This window comes from Apus apus, chromosome 6 (genome assembly GCF_020740795.1).
Source record: "Apus apus isolate bApuApu2 chromosome 6, bApuApu2.pri.cur, whole genome shotgun sequence".
NCBI classification, from domain to species: Eukaryota; Metazoa; Chordata; class Aves; order Apodiformes; family Apodidae; genus Apus; species Apus apus.
In genome coordinates, this window is record NC_067287.1 from 23,235,968 (window position 1) to 23,252,117 (window position 16,150).

Here is a 16,150-nt window from a genome sequence, read left to right on the forward strand (position 1 = left end):
CCAAATGAAACTTCACATATTTTTGAGATGAAATTCAACAGCTAAGGATTAAGTAGTGTGGTAGAAGTTCACTCCATTCTTCTCACTAAAAGATGGAATTCTTTGGAGCTGTTGTTTGATGCCATCAGTTCCACTGCAGCTCAGCACTATTGAGATGATGTTGTTAGCTACTGGTAGAGCTTTCAGAATGAGGAAGTCTGTGTACCAGTTGAGTTAGAGTGTATGTTTTTGGTGAGTTAGATTGTGTCCAGCAATGGCATAGGAACATGTATTTAATCTAAACCAAAGTCTCTGCATTCTTATCTCTGAATTAATTCCAAATAAATTGTATATGAAGCCACAGTTTGGGCAGAAGACACGATGCATAGTACAGTAGCTGGAGCAGCCTGGACATTGCTAGGTCCTGCAGACCCAGTTGGCAAAAAAAGAGATCTGGGACTGAGACAGACCAATGCTTTACATTCCTTTTCAGTAAAGTCCTTTGTGTATTCTTACTGTTTAGCATGGAAGTTGGCATCCTAAGATAGCAAGAGCCTCAGATTTTTGTGGACCCCGATGGGCGAGGAGGTGGGGTGGTGTCTAATGTTGCCAGTACATCATATTTTATTCTGCACCCTTAAGCAGTAACCAGAGGTTCTAGCTGGGATGAAGCACTCTCGAGACCAGTTTATTGCTCAACAGTGCAGCCATAATCAATGTCTTCTGTAGCAGCTTGTGACCATAGTTTCTTGCTTAAAATTGGGATTTGGATTTGAGTAATCTAAACCTGCAAGAGCCAAATGTCGTAATGGACTGTGAAGTTCTTGGATTTGGTTGGAAAAGGATCAAAGCTTTTGGCTTTGTTTCCCTGAACTGAGTTAGGGTTTGGGAATAAAGGACTGGAAGAGCACAGGAGATAGGGAGAGGGGCTGTTTGGGTTTGGTTGGTTTTTTTTGTTTGTTTGCTTGGTGGATACTATGGAAGCCACAAAGTTAGGAACAGGGCTGGTACCAGTGTTAGTTCATGCCTTATGGTCTCAGTGCAGAGGTGAGCAATCTCAAAGTTAAGGTTTAGGTTACTTTGATGCCTGTGATTATGGTCTGAGCATCTAAAGCTGTGAGAGTGCAGTTTACTGCCAGATCCTGCAATCTGAAGAGCTAGGAGGAGGCTCATGTAGAAAGTGCTGTGTTACAGCAGCATTTTTCTTCATGGTGGTAGGCTTTCTTCTTGGTGTAGGCTTTTTTCACCTCAAACCACTGAGGATGAATAGGTACAGTTTTGGAATCTGGAATTGTGACCTCTATAATTGCAAAGACAAAATTAATTATAGGACTTAGCTGAGTTGTGAGAGACTTTAGAGATTAAGAGGTTCCTTATTTGCCATGTTCTGTCCAAACTGCAATTATCTTTCATTATATTTTGGTATTTCAACAGAAACACACTTGAGATTTTGTAGTGGTGGCAGGTGCTGACAAAATCAGAATCCTACTGAGAATGTTTTGAATCTAAGGTTACAAATAGAAAGAATCAGTAAAGTGATCACTCATTGTATCCGTGATTCATAAAAGTTAAAGGTAATAAAGACTTCCTCCCAAAGCAGACTAGTGCTCTGACAGGATTGTAGAGCAAAACTTCTGGCAGCTGTTGTAAATACAGTGTGGGAAGGTGCTATGTTTGTTTGCCATGTTACAAAACATAAACTTGGCTAGGCAGCTTTTGCCAGAAAAAATAAGTACTGTGATTTTCAGGAGGAGGAAAGTGTCACTTATTTTTGTACAGGCACAGCACTAGTGGTGTCTGCCAGATACTGCTTCTTTGCATGTCTTGAAAAAACAGTAAAAATAGATGAAACTTCATTAGAAAGGTGCCGGTCAATGACTGGATGACTGTTGTCTGGGGAAGTTAAAAACCCCTTGTTTTCCTTTTACTTACCCTTCTTTCTTCCTAAAAGCAGTATGCAAGGAGCTGTACTTTGTAAGCATATGCTGTGAGCTAACTAAACCAGAGTCAAACCACATTTGTTTGTCACTGGTGTATTAATGCTTTTTAAATGCAACTCTTTATTTCCAGGCCTTTCTGCAAATGTGCAATCTGCCAATCCGGGTGGTTTGCAGGGCAAATGCGGAGTACATGTCCCCATCTGGTAAGTGTGGCCTTCATTTAGATTACTATGTTATACCTCCATTTTGATACCATGGCAACTACGCCTTGTCTTGCTGATAACAGTCGGCCAGTGCTGCCGTGTGTGGGAAGCCTTCCCCCTCCTCTCCAGTGCAGTTTCTCTTCTGCAAACAATTAAAACAGCCAAATGCAAACTAACATTGGCACAATGTGTAATGGTGCCTGTGAATGCAGTACCTATATTAAGCATTCAGACCGTTCAAATGCCTGCTGGAAACTTTCTCTCAAATGCCTGAGAGTTGTTATGGCCTGAAGCAAAAAGACATACGTTTCCAAAAATGGCTTTATTCTGTATTCAGGGAATATTGTGGTGAATGCTGCTATATTTTCCCACTGCTGGGCTGAGACAACACCACAGAGAAAGGCTATCTTTTGTTGCCCTGTCTGGGAGTTGATTGCCAGGATGTTGATACAGGACAAGACTGAAGGGTGCGTTGTCACTCATAAGGCAATTTAAGTTTTTCTTTTCATTCATGAGGCTGGAAAAAAATATCTAATAAATTAAGTAGTAGAAGGCTATAGAGCCTGCCTTGTGCTGGGGATGACTGGTTGCCTAAAAACATTCAGAGACTGGCTGCAAAAGGTTGCCTAAAAATTGGAGAGGTTTGCTGAATGCTGGGTGTGAGCGTCTGGCAGTCCTGGCACTCTGTCCCAGATTTTTGTTGTGTGAGGAGGTACTTCCTCCCTCATTACCTGGCTCTGGCTGATCACGACCACATGGAAGTGCCTGTCAGGATATGTCTGTCAGCCCACTGTATGGGTTCTGCTGCTGCTACTGATATTTTGGTCAAAGCAGTGGAATTATGCTATTTTTAATAAAACAGTTGCTTGGCAGCAGTGAAAAAACAGCAAAATGCAGAGGTAAGTGAAATGCTGAATCCACGCACAAGGAGCCTCTTGCATGTGCAGGGGTGAGATTGGTGACAGTTGTATGCTCTTGCTTCTCTGCCACTCGCACCCCCTGTCCACGCTTGGTGGCACTTGATGTTGTAATTTGGATCTGAACACTTCCTTCTGCTGAAAACAAGAAGCACAAGAGGGAACAATATACTGCTTCAGTTTTAAATGTAGGTAGAAATACACGTATTCTTTTTACCCTTAGTCCTGGAGTCTGTGCAATTTTTATTCACTTGCCCCATTTCCTTTCTTTATATTGATTCTTCAATGATAATTCAAATGTTTTCATTTGTTCCCTTGTCCCTCCCCATGACCCTGTCTCACAGCAGCAGCAAAGATCTGCATCTCATTGTTTTTTGGGGAGGGGGGATGGTTATTTATCTCCTATTTGTTGTAATAATGAAACCCATTCTGAGGGAGTCCAAAGTGATACCAAAGGATTGTCTTGGTGTGTGAAGTAGAATGTGACTGAAACCACCCAATTCTGCAGCACAGGGAGGTCTGTGTTTCCTTCCACAACATGTAATGTGTGGGTGCAGATGAAGCCTTTGTTGGTGTGATGCACTTCATTTATTACCCGTAGGGTAATCAAGCCAGTGAGAAGAAAATCTCATGATAAAACCCATGACTGAATCTGCTGTTAATATGAACAGTGTTTGAACTAGGCCAAACAGTAGGTTTCTTGTGTTTCAGTGAAAAGAGCAAATGTATTGCTAATAACATATTGGAGTCAGGCAGGTACTGATCTTGCTCTTTGGGCTCTGTATTGAGAGCAGAGTTTGCCCACAGTGAGAGGCAGGAAAGTAAAAGGATGCAGTACCCACTGAGGATGTTTTAGTAATAGAAAACATCCAGCACTTACCTCCATGTTACGGATTATTTCAATCATGTAAATAATCCTAAAAGATTTAGTCTTAAATATAAGGTTTGTCAGTTGCACTTGGATGAAGATTTTGCAGGACAGTCAGGCTGGTTAGGGTGGATTGGAGTAGGAGACCTGAGCTTCACACATTGAGCACTGGAAAAAGAGGCATAAAGTAACTGCCATTCCTCAGAGCTCTCTGTGTGTAACGGGGCTTGTGTCACTGCCTGCCCTAAAGCTTTGGCTCACTTCTGTGTGGAAGAACAGTCGCCTTATAGAGAAGGTGTTGTGTGCAGACTTCTAGTTCCACCAGTAACACAGTAATTTCCTAGTCTCCTTTTGAGCACTGGCTGTTTTTGGCCATGCTCCATGCTGGACACTCAGGGCTCAGCTTCATAGACTTAATGTTGGGCCTTAATAATGTTAAACTTTAACCCCGGTTTGCTTCCATGATGATGAAGCAGCTCTTTCCCCCTACCAGCCCTCCAAAACGTGGTGCTCTGGGTCTCATACTGAGAACCTCACCCCAGGACCACGGGTGCTTGAAAATGCCAGCTTACAAGTAGAGGGTGAAGACTGAGGCAGCACCAAGAGCTGTTGGAAATTTGAAGGATGAGAGGTGGGAGAGTCAAGACTCTGCCTTACCCAGAGTGCATCTGCCCTTCCCCTGCTTGCTTTCCTGGGCACAGTGCCACATCTCCCATCATCCTTTCAGCAGCCCTTTCCCAGCCAGTGGATTAGAAGGGAGGGTGGGAACTCCTTGTGTTGTAAAACTAGCCAAGGGCTCTGTCTGCTTTCCTGGGATTTCTCAGCTGTACTTCAGAGAAACACTGAATTAAGTCTTTCCAGCAAAGCAAAGTCCATTATTAAAATACAAGTCAATAGATCTCACTCCATAACTGAAATACACAACCGTAGCATGTAGGTTCAGAAGGTTCAGAAGCAGAGGTTCAGAAGGAGGAAGATCAGGAGGAAGGTGTTTGTTATTACAAGCATTCACTGTGTAAGCTATGTATGTTAAGCTTTACCTGTGCTCATTTGAAAAAAACGCAACACACTGATGGTCAGATGTGCCTGCAATATTTAATTGCTTTGAAAATTGTAAATGGTGTTAATAGGTATAAAAAGCTCTTACTAAAATATATTTCTCATTTTACAGGCAAAGTACCCTTTATTCACGTGGGAAATCAGGTAGTATCTGAACTTGGGCCCATAGTCCAGTTTGTAAAAGCCAAGGTAACAGTTGTTTTTTTTTTCATCAGTTAGTGAATAGCATGTTAATCCTGCTTAGCACTGTGCTGATTTGGTGTGCTCTTCTGGAATGTTACTTAATTTGTTAAAGCAGTAGAAATCAAATGCCATTTTAAAAGAAAGAAATCCTGGAATAGGAGTTTGTTGAGGTGGAAATGTTTTTCTTTGTCATTTATTCAAATGCTGGAATTAAACTCTATGCAGGATACCTGCATTCCAGTGCCAGTTGCTGAGACTGTTTTTCTACATGCCTTGCCTCGGAGTCTGAGAGCTCTTAAACCCTGAACTGGCTGATTTAAATCCTGAAGTGTTAGATACGAACCAGATTTGCTTTGGCTCCCCTCTACAACCCTCCCCCATATTCTTAAAAAATACAGTCTTTTCACTGAGCAGTTGATAAAGCTGTATCACAGATGTAAATTTCTGTTTACTTATGGCCACAGAGATACACTAACCAGGAGGTTTTGTGCTCAAACTGTGTTCAGCTGTAACTGATAATAGGCAACATTTCTTGATCATTAGTAATGTTATGATGATTTCTTTTTAATTCTAAAGGACATTGTATGTAAAAATTGCATATGTAATTTGTTATTGAACTATGTAAGAGAACAGGATCTGAGCCTGTGTGTCTTTTTTTTTCTTTCTTTTTTTTTTTTTTTTTTCCCATTAGGGCCATTCTCTCAGTGATGGGCTGGATGAAGTCCAAAAAGCTGAGATGAAAGCTTACATGGAATTAGTCAATAATATGCTCTTGACAGCAGAGGTACAGCAAACCACAGTAACTCCTCACACTTATATAAGTGACTATAGGCAAGAAAGCTTTAGGATTTTTCCCTATGTTGGAAATACTGCTTGTTCTTAGATTATGTTGTCAACTTTTGAGGTGAAAGGAGGCAGGAATAAATTCTCTGTACCCCATGGATTGCTTGCTGAAGTGTTCCTGTAGGCACAAGTCACATATATGATTTCCCTGACCCAAACGAAGTGTGTCATGTAGCTGTAGAAGTAACTGAGTGGAAATGCCAGTGGTTCCTGGGATCCTGCCCCCCCACAGCTGGCCAGGCACCCCGCTCCACCTTGCAGGGCGTGTGCTCACTTGCTGTGTGGGAGGCTGGGATCCCCTGCAGGTCCTGTCCGTGGCCAGTTCACATGGTGCCATCCCAGCGTGAGAAGAGTGCTGGAAAGGCTGGCAAACTGTGGGGGGGATGAGCTGAGGGCCAGGAACCTGTGTGCTGAGCTGGGTGCAGTGTGGGCAACTGGAAAGGGCCTTTGGGCTCACTTGCCTTCTGGGGCTGGTGAAGTAAGGACCAGCAGCTGGGCTTTTGCCTCCCAGTTTTAATTTCTTTTCTACATTCAGAGGTCTCACAGAAGGGGTGAAATGGAAATTTAATCTAGTATAGAAAAGAAAATTCTACTAGTGAGAAATTCTTGTCTCTGTATTCTCCTTTATTAGGAAGTTTTAGTGAGTGCTCTTTCTGTTCCTAGCTCTATCTCCAGTGGTGTGATGATGAAACAGTACAGGAGGTGAGTGGTTCTGCAGCATTTATCTTAATTAAAATTTAATGAGAAAACACTTTTGCTCACAACTGCAAGTCCCTACTCATAAATGAAACATGGAGGTTTATACCAGTAATGATACATTCTTTTCACTTTAATTTTGCTTGTATATGCATTTTAGGGAAGTTTCTTCAGTACTGGAGGTACCTGAGTGCAGAATAGATACGGATTTTGAATGTGTTTCTGAAGTAACAGTTTTAAATGCTTATGCTGAAAACTATAAATTCTGCACAAATAATTACAGCACATCACACAACTCCCTCTCTCTTTCGCAGCCTCCTTTCTTATACAAATATTTGAATATTAGCTATTTCCTGCTTGGAGGAGTCTGTATTTTCTTAGGTGGTAACTCAGCACCTTTCTGTGTCTAACCAAGATCACCTACCCGAGGTACGGCTCCCCGTACCCGTGGCCGCTGAACCGCATCCTGCCCTATCAGAAGCAGTGGGAGGTGAGGCGCAGGATGAAGGCCCTTGGGTGGGCGGGCAAGACGTTGCCGCAGGTCAGAGCCAACAGTCAAGCTTATTTCTTTACCCCGTTTTCTCTTTTCTCTTTTTTTAAAGGCATTGGATAGTAACACTTTCTTGAAACAGATGTATTAAAAATGTCATTCTGTACTGAAAACATTATCTGGAGTCAGGTATTTGTCTTCAGCAGCAATGAATCTTAAATGACGTGCACCCGATGGGGCAGGAGGAGGGCTGCTGTACCGTGAGTGTACATCTCTGGTGATGTTGGTTTAGGCCATAGTCCTGAAAATAGGTTGTGAGTTATGGCCCCCCTTCCTGTGTGGCGTTAATAGGCACGCCTGGCAGGGCTTCCCTTGTCAGAGGTCTGGGGGGAAAAAAGAGCTAAGCATTTTTGAGGTATAAATTAGTACCTTTCATTAAACTAAGTTATAAATGTTATGGGAAGCACTTAATCAGAATAGCCTTACATCAAATGTGAGATTAAATAACACTTAGCTACCTGCCTACTGTGCAGGTTTGGCTGACTTCAGCAGCTTTTACTGTCCCAGCAGTGTATGTTCTTTGTCCCCACTGTCATTTGAAACAGAACAAGTAGGTTATTTTTTGCAATGTTGGTGTTTCCTGACAATACGGATCTTTTATCTCTTGTGTGTTTTGGTAGGTGCTTGAAGATGTAGATCAGTGCTGTCAGGCTCTCTCCCAGAGATTAGGAACGCAACCATATTTCTTCAATAAGCAGTAAGTTATTCTTTACTGAAATACTATATCCTGGAGAATATAGATATATATTCACATGTATATATGTGTGTGTGGAAAACTCCTGTTTTATTTTAGTGCTATATTAGTTGCAGAAATACAAATGCATGACTGGAATATAAACATGAAGTTTCAGAAATAAGTAATTAAAGGCTTTAAAAGGGAAGTTTCTGGTGTTTTTTTATATTTATGATTTAGTTTTTCTCCTGCCTGTCTTCTCAACAAGAGTCTAGCAAAACTTAGGTAGGCTATAGCTATGCACCTTTACGCAGTGAGTTTCTTACTAAAATGATACATTTAAAGAAGCTATACTTGTATTTCTTGGCCAACATTCTCTACTAGGTACAGGGGAGTGAATGTACAACATGCTGTCCTGACCAGGACAGCTTGTCTTGCTCTTTAACACCAGGAGCAGTTCCTAGTGAAGTGAATTAACTTGAGGGTGCCTTTGAGTTGTAAGAACTGGGGGAGAAGCTGGCCTTGCATTGACAAAGGATCAGTTGCAAAGTGGAAACAAAGATTCATGCTCCCAGGGGAGAAAAAAGGAACAACCTGGCCTTCATGGGATCTCCTCTGCTTTCACCATTTTGTTCCAGTCACAAAATGCTTTTTTCTTTTTTTTTTGTTTTCCCTCTCCAGTAATTTAATATTTTTAAAATGTTGTAGATTTAAGTAACATCACATTAGCTCCCTCTTGTTCCTGTGTGTAAACCAGACTAGAAATGCTCAGCTCTGGGGTTAACTATATTTGGACAGGGAGATGTCTTCAAAACGCAGCACATGGTCTTGGTTCCTTTTCTGCGTGTGTCTTTGCCCCTTAATCTTTTCCAATCTGAGACTAGGTGGGTAGTGTAAATTGAATGGATATAGAAATATGCATTGTAGGAGGCAAATTTGAATTGCATCTTCTCAAATCATACTCAAACGCAGTATCTCCTAAACTTTCTTTTTGTATTTGTCAAGAACTGTAGCTTGGGGATTGTTTTTGTTGTTGTTTGTTAACCAGGCTTTAACCTTTACACTTTTTAGCTGTCTGAAATACTACTAAGAAAGCACATGTTCTTAATTTTTCATTCTGTGAATTCTGGGAGCCTGTAGGAGGAAAATAAGAAGAGCAGCCCGTTGCTGACAGGTTGTAAGTTTTGTTATACAAGGGTTCATATTTCCTCTGGAGTTTGCTTAGTGATGCACAAATAGAAAAGCAAAATATTTATCAATTAGAAAACCCTTGAATATTACTAAAGAAGGGCTCATAACTTATTAATACATTTGAAAAAAAAATATTTGCACATGGGCAACTTAAATACAAAATTCCAAGATGGCAAACCAGAAGGGTTGTACCTAAAATAAGGTGGGACTGAAAACATTAAATAGTCCACTGTTTCACAAAATAACTGTTTTCTTCTTTTTAGTCCCTTTTCAAAAAAGAGATGTTTCCAGCTGCTGCCACTCTGGAGCTTCTTATTATTGGTTGAATAGTTCCTGACTGTTGAAAAGCACAAAAAGGAAATAGGAGTTTTGTGCTTTTTTTCCCTCCTCCTACTTTTTTTGGGGTTTTGGGGTTTTTTTGGATGTGTGAAATAATAGCTGGGCTATTTTTATATCTATCTGCAGAGGAAAAAGAAACCTCCCCCAGAAGACTTTGTAACCATTTGTCCTTGTTACAGAACTAAAATGCGGAGCATGGTTTGTTATTGGATCAGTAAGCCTGTCCCTTCTAAGAAGTGTAATTTCCACATTTCTAAGGCATCAAAAGCAAAGATGCCATACTGAGAAACTGCAGTGTGCTTTTTTGCTGTGTACAGTTTTCATGCATTTGATAGGTTCAGTGTTCCCTGATTTCTTCCCCACTCTTAGCTTGTGTGGCTGTCTAAAAGTGACTCAGAACAGCAAGGGTTGTTCTTGATCAGTACTTAACTTCTAAAATACCTGTTATTTTTTTCTGTTTTCACAGTCCAACTGAATTAGATGCTCTGGTATTTGGACATCTGTTCACAATCCTTACTACTCAACTAATCACTGATGAACTCTCTGAAAAAGTGAAGAGCTACAGTAACCTCACAGCCTTCTGTCGGCGGATAGAGCAGCAGTACTTTGAGGGCCATGATAGATACAGCCCGGCGACTGCAGCAGCCCTGGCTGCCAAGAGGCCCTTGCTGAGATAAGTGTGGTGTTTGATGCCTGGGCTGCAGCATGTGCCAGTCTTGGGTTTTGTTGTTCACTGGATTGATGTTGGGAATGGAAACGTGTGAGCTTTTTGAAGCTGCCAAATCACTCTGGAGCAAGAAAAACACTCTAGGTGCAGTGTTTGTGTTGTAGAATACACCATGCCTGTTTTAGCTGAAACAACTGCATGGGCACTTCCATTTTAATAGCCTCTATGCCACTTACTCTGAAGCACCCTTGGAAGAATATTGTATGTGTATTAAAAAAATAAAATACTTTAAGTTTCTCTCTGATCTAAGTGCCTTTCTTACTAAGTTTTCTATCTTTGTAATTAATTTCTGTGTAGTTAATGAGTGGAATCCTGTTGGCAGGACACCTGGAAGACAATATTATGGTGAACTAGGTAGAATTCTTAAGCTGGGAATGAAAGGATGTGTTAGAGATCTTAAGTTTGCCTTCCTCAACCAAAATTAATTCAGGAACTGGGTGACAAAACACCTTGGAGCTCTGCAGCACGTAAGTGATGTGATTTTATTCAGTCAGTTCTTATTTTTGCTGAAGTAGCTCCTGGCTGTCATTACTTCTTTGTACATGTGCCCTGCTTCTGCTTTTATTTCTTGTTCACCTTTGGGTTTTGGATTTACATTTTTTTTCTTCCTATGATTTCCCAGTTTTAATCCTCAGCTTGTCTTGCTCTTTAAGAAATGAAGTTGCTAGGTAAGCATCTTTCTCACTGTTTCCACTTCCAGTATGTTAACATTGCATCTGAACTGTGATGTACTTGCTGGGGTGGTTCTCATAGGAAGAGCAGTTGGTGTGGGCTTGTGGCTGGCATGCCTGGGTCCTTCTGCTTCTGATGTATCCTGTGGTACATGCTGGCACAATAATGCAGCAGTAAACAAATCTTGTGATGCTCCAAAAACCCTGTCAATGTGGAACTTTTCAAGGGAAAGCTCCTGTGTATAGGCAAGGACTCAATCTGACTAGTACTGCTTTGAACACGACACGGCACCGCTGTGTTCTGCCGTGGTAATCCAGCACTTGGAATGCTGAACAGAGAGTTACTGCCTATTTGTGTGGTAACACAGAGCAAGCTTTGTAACTTCAGAGGATAAAAGGAACCCCACTGAGGTAACCATATGCATTAACTTACTTAGAATGTGTCTAGAAAATATACTCAAATGCTGTGGAAGCAGTTTGGCAAAAGATATTGATCTTTTAAAAAGTTTGTGTAAACCCACCTGCGCTACTCAGACTGCACTGGAGGAAATGGAGACAGGCAAATGCACAGAATTTTCAGTGTGGAAGGGAGAGGACAAGCAGTAACTGAGCTCTGGAAGATAAACTGATAGTTCCTGAAAGTTTAACCATCCCTCATTCCTTGTGTGTGACTTTGATAACTTAATCAGTAAATAAAAATTTAGGTGAGAAAAAGCATTCTTTACTTCCTTGACTGAAGAGCTTTCTACACAGCATGTTTGCCACAGGGCTGGATTGTAGTTCAGGCTGTATCTCATTCTAGGTGACACCTAAACTTAAAACTACAAGGAAAATGTTGGTTTTGCTACTAGCGTTGCAATAGCTATTAAAATCCTAGACAAAGGACATACGTTGTGCTTTGTAAGTACAAGAAACCATTATGCTTTTTTAAAATGACATTGCCAGCATGACTAGTGCTACAGAGCAGAGTGAGCTGAGCACTGGGAACCAAAGATTGTAAACCATACTTTGACTCTGGGAAGCCACAACCCTGTGGAGGACCCTGATACTGATTGCTCCTGAAATGCTCTGCACAGTTCCAACAAGAAGAATGAAAAGTAGAAACAAGGCCAGCAATAAAACCAGTTAAAGGTGGAAAAAACCCAAACCCAACCTGAACCCAATAACCTTTCTAGGAAGGAAGTTGAGCAGTTCAACCAACCTGCCTTACCCAAGGCCAAGGAGAGAGGGCTTTCTGTTAGTCTGAGTGACCCTCTAGTAGACAAGGCTGTGCATGTGCAGCCTGTGAGAGTTCTACTCTTTGGTTGTGTGTTTCTCTAGGCCTCCTGTGACTGACACACAACTGGTGCAGCAGAGGCAGGAATTGGGCCAGGAAGGCCTGTGATCTGTCACATACAGCAGGACACGGTGGATGATGATTTTCTTTCCTAGCTTTCAAGCTCAAAAATCCCAGGTTCCCAGAGGCTATTTTGGGTGAAGAAAGCAAACAGCTGCAACTTACTAAGTTTTCAAAAAATAAGACAAAAATTAGATTTCTAACAGAAAGAATGTCAGGAGCAGCTACACCACAGTTTAACATCTATCCTCTGAGTATGCCCCACCAGGAACTGTGAGAGTCACTCAACTAAAACAGTACACAGAGCCATAAAAGCTCTCATAACTACAGGTGAACAGACATTACTGAGGCTGAACAATATATAAATTGCCCACGGTGGTTTGCTTCTTGTAGCTTTTGTGTTCCATGAATTAATAGCTTCATATAGAGATTCTCAAGTTGAGCTAAATGATAGCTGGAAAGTAGCAGATGCTCTCCCTGCCTGATGGAGATAAAATAATTGGGAAAGTCCTGGTGAAAACAGGACTGCTCCTCCACTTCTGAGATGCTGCTTTGGGGTTGTGGAAGGGACTAATCTTATCAAGCACAGTCCCTGCTCAGCACACTTACCTGCTCTTGTCCTTGCTGCATTCTGATGTCTGCTCCTGTTAGAAACACATGGTGCCAATTCCTGATGCTGTAAGGGTTTCATCTGCTTGACCAACCCAGCATTGTCTGCACAGCTAAACTGGACCCAGGTACCCTGCACCAATGCTTGTTCAGCACAGAAAATGGAGCAACCATCCCTGCTCCACTACAGGCAGTGGTAAACCAGCTTGTGAGCAGGATTTCAGCCACAGGCTAATTTATAGTATTGGATCATTGTTTCCAGCTGACAGCCCTTCCTGATTCCCAGGTTCACCTGTGCCTCTCTGAAGAAAGCCTTCCTTGATTGCAAAGTCTTTGATGCTGTGTTTTATGACGTTGTGATGAGATTTCAAGGTAGACATGTGAAGGAGCTTTGGTGGTGGCAGCTTTTGCTAGATTCTGCCACTTTTCATATATCAGTTAGTAAAAATTCTAGTATTGAGTGGTGTTAATTAGACATTAATCTGTTGTTTTCTTTGCCTTTTATCTTGTTTGCCCACTCACTCCCCAAGGAAAGAAAAATAACCTGGCAATCTCCTGCTTCTCAAGTGTACTTAAAACTCAGTGTTGTGGGGGAAAAAAAAAAAGAAAAAAGAGCCTAGCACAGTCCTGCACATGGAGAATGCTGCTGAGATGCACTTAATGATGCCTCTTAGGATCAGCTGTGCTGTTAGAAAATGTTTCATTTCCTGTGGCTTTCTTTCTTTACAAAGCAGAGTGCAGCTCCAGTGACTCTCACCACAATTAGCACCCACTTGTTCTGTAGGTTTGAAGTTTTTTGCATTAGTCAGGATGAGAAATTCATGGTATTAATCATGACTGAAGTTGTTATTTATCACCTGCTGGGTGAGAAATAATAATTTTGGCACTACTGGGGCAGCAGGCCAGAAGTACCAAATTAAGTAAAACATCTAAACACTAGCAAGGATCATTTCTCTGATTAATGAATTGTTACAAAGAAAAAGTGCTACTTGTTATCTGATCTTAGGATAAAAGTAAGAGTTGTGAGTAAAAAGCATTAGTGAAGTCAGGCTATACCCTGATGCAGCTTGAAACTTTCCTGGCTGGTCTCTCTTCTGTCATGCACTAACTCCACATGCACTCATCTGTGTTGAAGGGTTGCAGTACTTGGCCCACAACCCCAACACCAACTTGGTAAAAAAGTAGGATTTGGCAGGGAGCTCAAGGTCCCTGTGTAATCGCCTCAAAAGAAACATTGAAATGACTTTAACCTTCTCAGGCTTGTCTAGACTGGAAGGTTTTGCCATAGGAACAGTTACCAGCCTGGCAAAACACCATTGTGTGAAGGCAATAATAGGGGTGCAGGAAACAAAATCAGCACCATCAGTAGAACTAAGTTTACACCCAGGTGACTCTATCCATACTGGGGCCATTAGTCACCTACAGGATTAAAAGAGGCCACAAATTCCAGCTGCCTGATTAGAAGTGTTGCACATGCAAATACAAAATGGGTTAGCCTACCCCGAAGTGTTTACATTGAGATGAGGTCTGTGTGTACTGTTACAGCCCTAAGCCTCCAAGTTACGATCACACGTCCTCTCCCTGCAAGACCATTGTGAGGAGCTGACCATGTAGCAATGCCCACGGAAATGCTGTTTTCTGGCTTCATAAATGAGATGTAAAAACAGACACTTAGCCTTGAATATAGTGGAAATACTCAGCCCAGGAGAGAAGCACCACCACTGAAAGCACACAGAAACTTTGAGTGCAATTATGGGTGCTTGTTGAGGCTTACAAGAGAAAACAAAAACAGAGTTTTAGAGACCCTTTTTGTCTCAAACTAATTCATTTTCTGGAAAGCAGGCACAGACTTTTTCCAAAGAGAGCATCAACCATTCCCATCTATCCCTGCAGACTTCAGATGTGGTACTAGTTGAGGTGAAGAGCTTCCCACTGTTGACACAGACAGACTGCCCCTGCTGACAGCTGTGGCAGCCAATGTAGCTCCTGCCTACCTGAGGCTCACTTGAAACAGTGAGCTGACATAAGAGGTCAACATGAACGCATGTCTCCTATTTGGCTTAATGTTGACAGTAACCCAGTCTGTCAATAAAGACATTTTTGTAAGGCAGCTTTATGTCCCATAAATGATCTCTCATCTAGGTTTTTTATTTTATAACCTAGAAGTTTATGCAGCATTTAAGAAGAAAATTACGGCTCTTACGGATGTAGGGCATGATAGACATCTTCCTTAAGCACTGCTCAAATCATCAGTCCTCCAGGGTTTGTGACTTCAGTTCAGTGACAAAGACTGGAAACAAGAATGAAAAGGATGATCATTCACAGAAAATAAAAGCAGCAGCAAAGGGCTTGTTGCAAACAGAAGACCATCTTCATAGGCTGAGCAGGCAGCCATCAGAGAGTATCTGAATGTTTTTGCAGGTGCTGTGGGCAGGAACCAATGCAGCTTAGCCATGACAAATTCAGTGGAGTTGGAAAGAAGACCAGCTGTCACCCAGCTGGTCTGGTCAAACTATAGCATGACCCAGTCCCCAGAGCATCTTCAAGTTTGTCTTCTCTCAGTATGAATTTACACTTTCTACCACTTCTTCCTGCCAAAGCATTGTCCACCTCCCTAGCCATACATGTCAGGTTGTCTCTGTCATCCTCTCAGGGCTGGTGACATTTCTTGCTCTACTTTTAGCTGCAGAGTACAATTTTGGCCAGATTTTTCTTGACTCTGAAGCTGTTACTGGTCACACCACTCTCTCACTGCTGACATCAACAGTTTTGTCACTGATGCACAGGATTAGTGCCTGAGATTATCTTGTGAAGATTATTCTTATCTGTCAGATGTTATCACTTAGACTGTTAAGAGCTGTCCACTTTCCTTGTAAAGCCAATAAAACTTCCCTTTAGGTCCACTACTGTTTCTAGCTTGATTCCCTTAAATTCCTCTTTCAAATTCCTTTGCAGCTCATTCCCTCAGAAGTGCACAGCATCTTGATCTACAATGCCTCCTAGCCAAGAACTGACTATCTCCAAGATCTCCTTTGCAGCTTTAAGTCTGTGTTATGGCACGTTTAAGGAAACAGTTGATGAAGATCCATATAGTTTGGGGGCATTATGGGAAGGGTATGGTTTTATCTACTTAAATAAACACCTCTCCACTGTATTCTGTTGTAGGTCATAATGGTTTGTAAAAGGCAGGTAGGTTTCTCTGTGTGTGTGTGTCACACGCTGACCTGACCGTGATGTGTATATTATAGGCAAGCTTGAGTGCAGAAGTCTTGCTGTTATGCTAAAGCACACTTGTAGCAAAGCCTAAAAACACTGCTGTGGAAAACGCTGCCCATTATCTGATGGAAAAGCTTTTGACACACACAA

At 41.7% G+C, this 16,150-nt stretch overlaps 1 protein-coding gene across 2 annotated transcripts in view; it reads left to right on the forward strand.

Moving 5' to 3' along the window:
• The window catches only part of MTX2 (metaxin 2), a 36,021-nt gene extending 25,609 nt beyond the window's left edge, over nucleotides 1-10,412 (forward strand). The window contains exons 4-10 of one of the 2 annotated variants that reach the window (XM_051623293.1): nucleotides 2,050-2,122; nucleotides 5,079-5,155; nucleotides 5,841-5,933; nucleotides 6,656-6,694; nucleotides 7,104-7,229; nucleotides 7,859-7,935; nucleotides 9,908-10,412. In XM_051623293.1, coding sequence (XP_051479253.1) covers nucleotides 2,050-2,122; nucleotides 5,079-5,155; nucleotides 5,841-5,933; nucleotides 6,656-6,694; nucleotides 7,104-7,229; nucleotides 7,859-7,935; nucleotides 9,908-10,118 — 696 coding nt within the window. In that variant the 3' untranslated portion in view covers nucleotides 10,119-10,412. The remainder of the gene's footprint in view (nucleotides 1-2,049; nucleotides 2,123-5,078; nucleotides 5,156-5,840; nucleotides 5,934-6,655; nucleotides 6,695-7,103; nucleotides 7,230-7,858; nucleotides 7,936-9,907) is intronic. The other variant, XM_051623294.1, reaches the window with a different exon arrangement.
• Nucleotides 10,413-16,150: the final 5,738 nt, after the last annotated feature.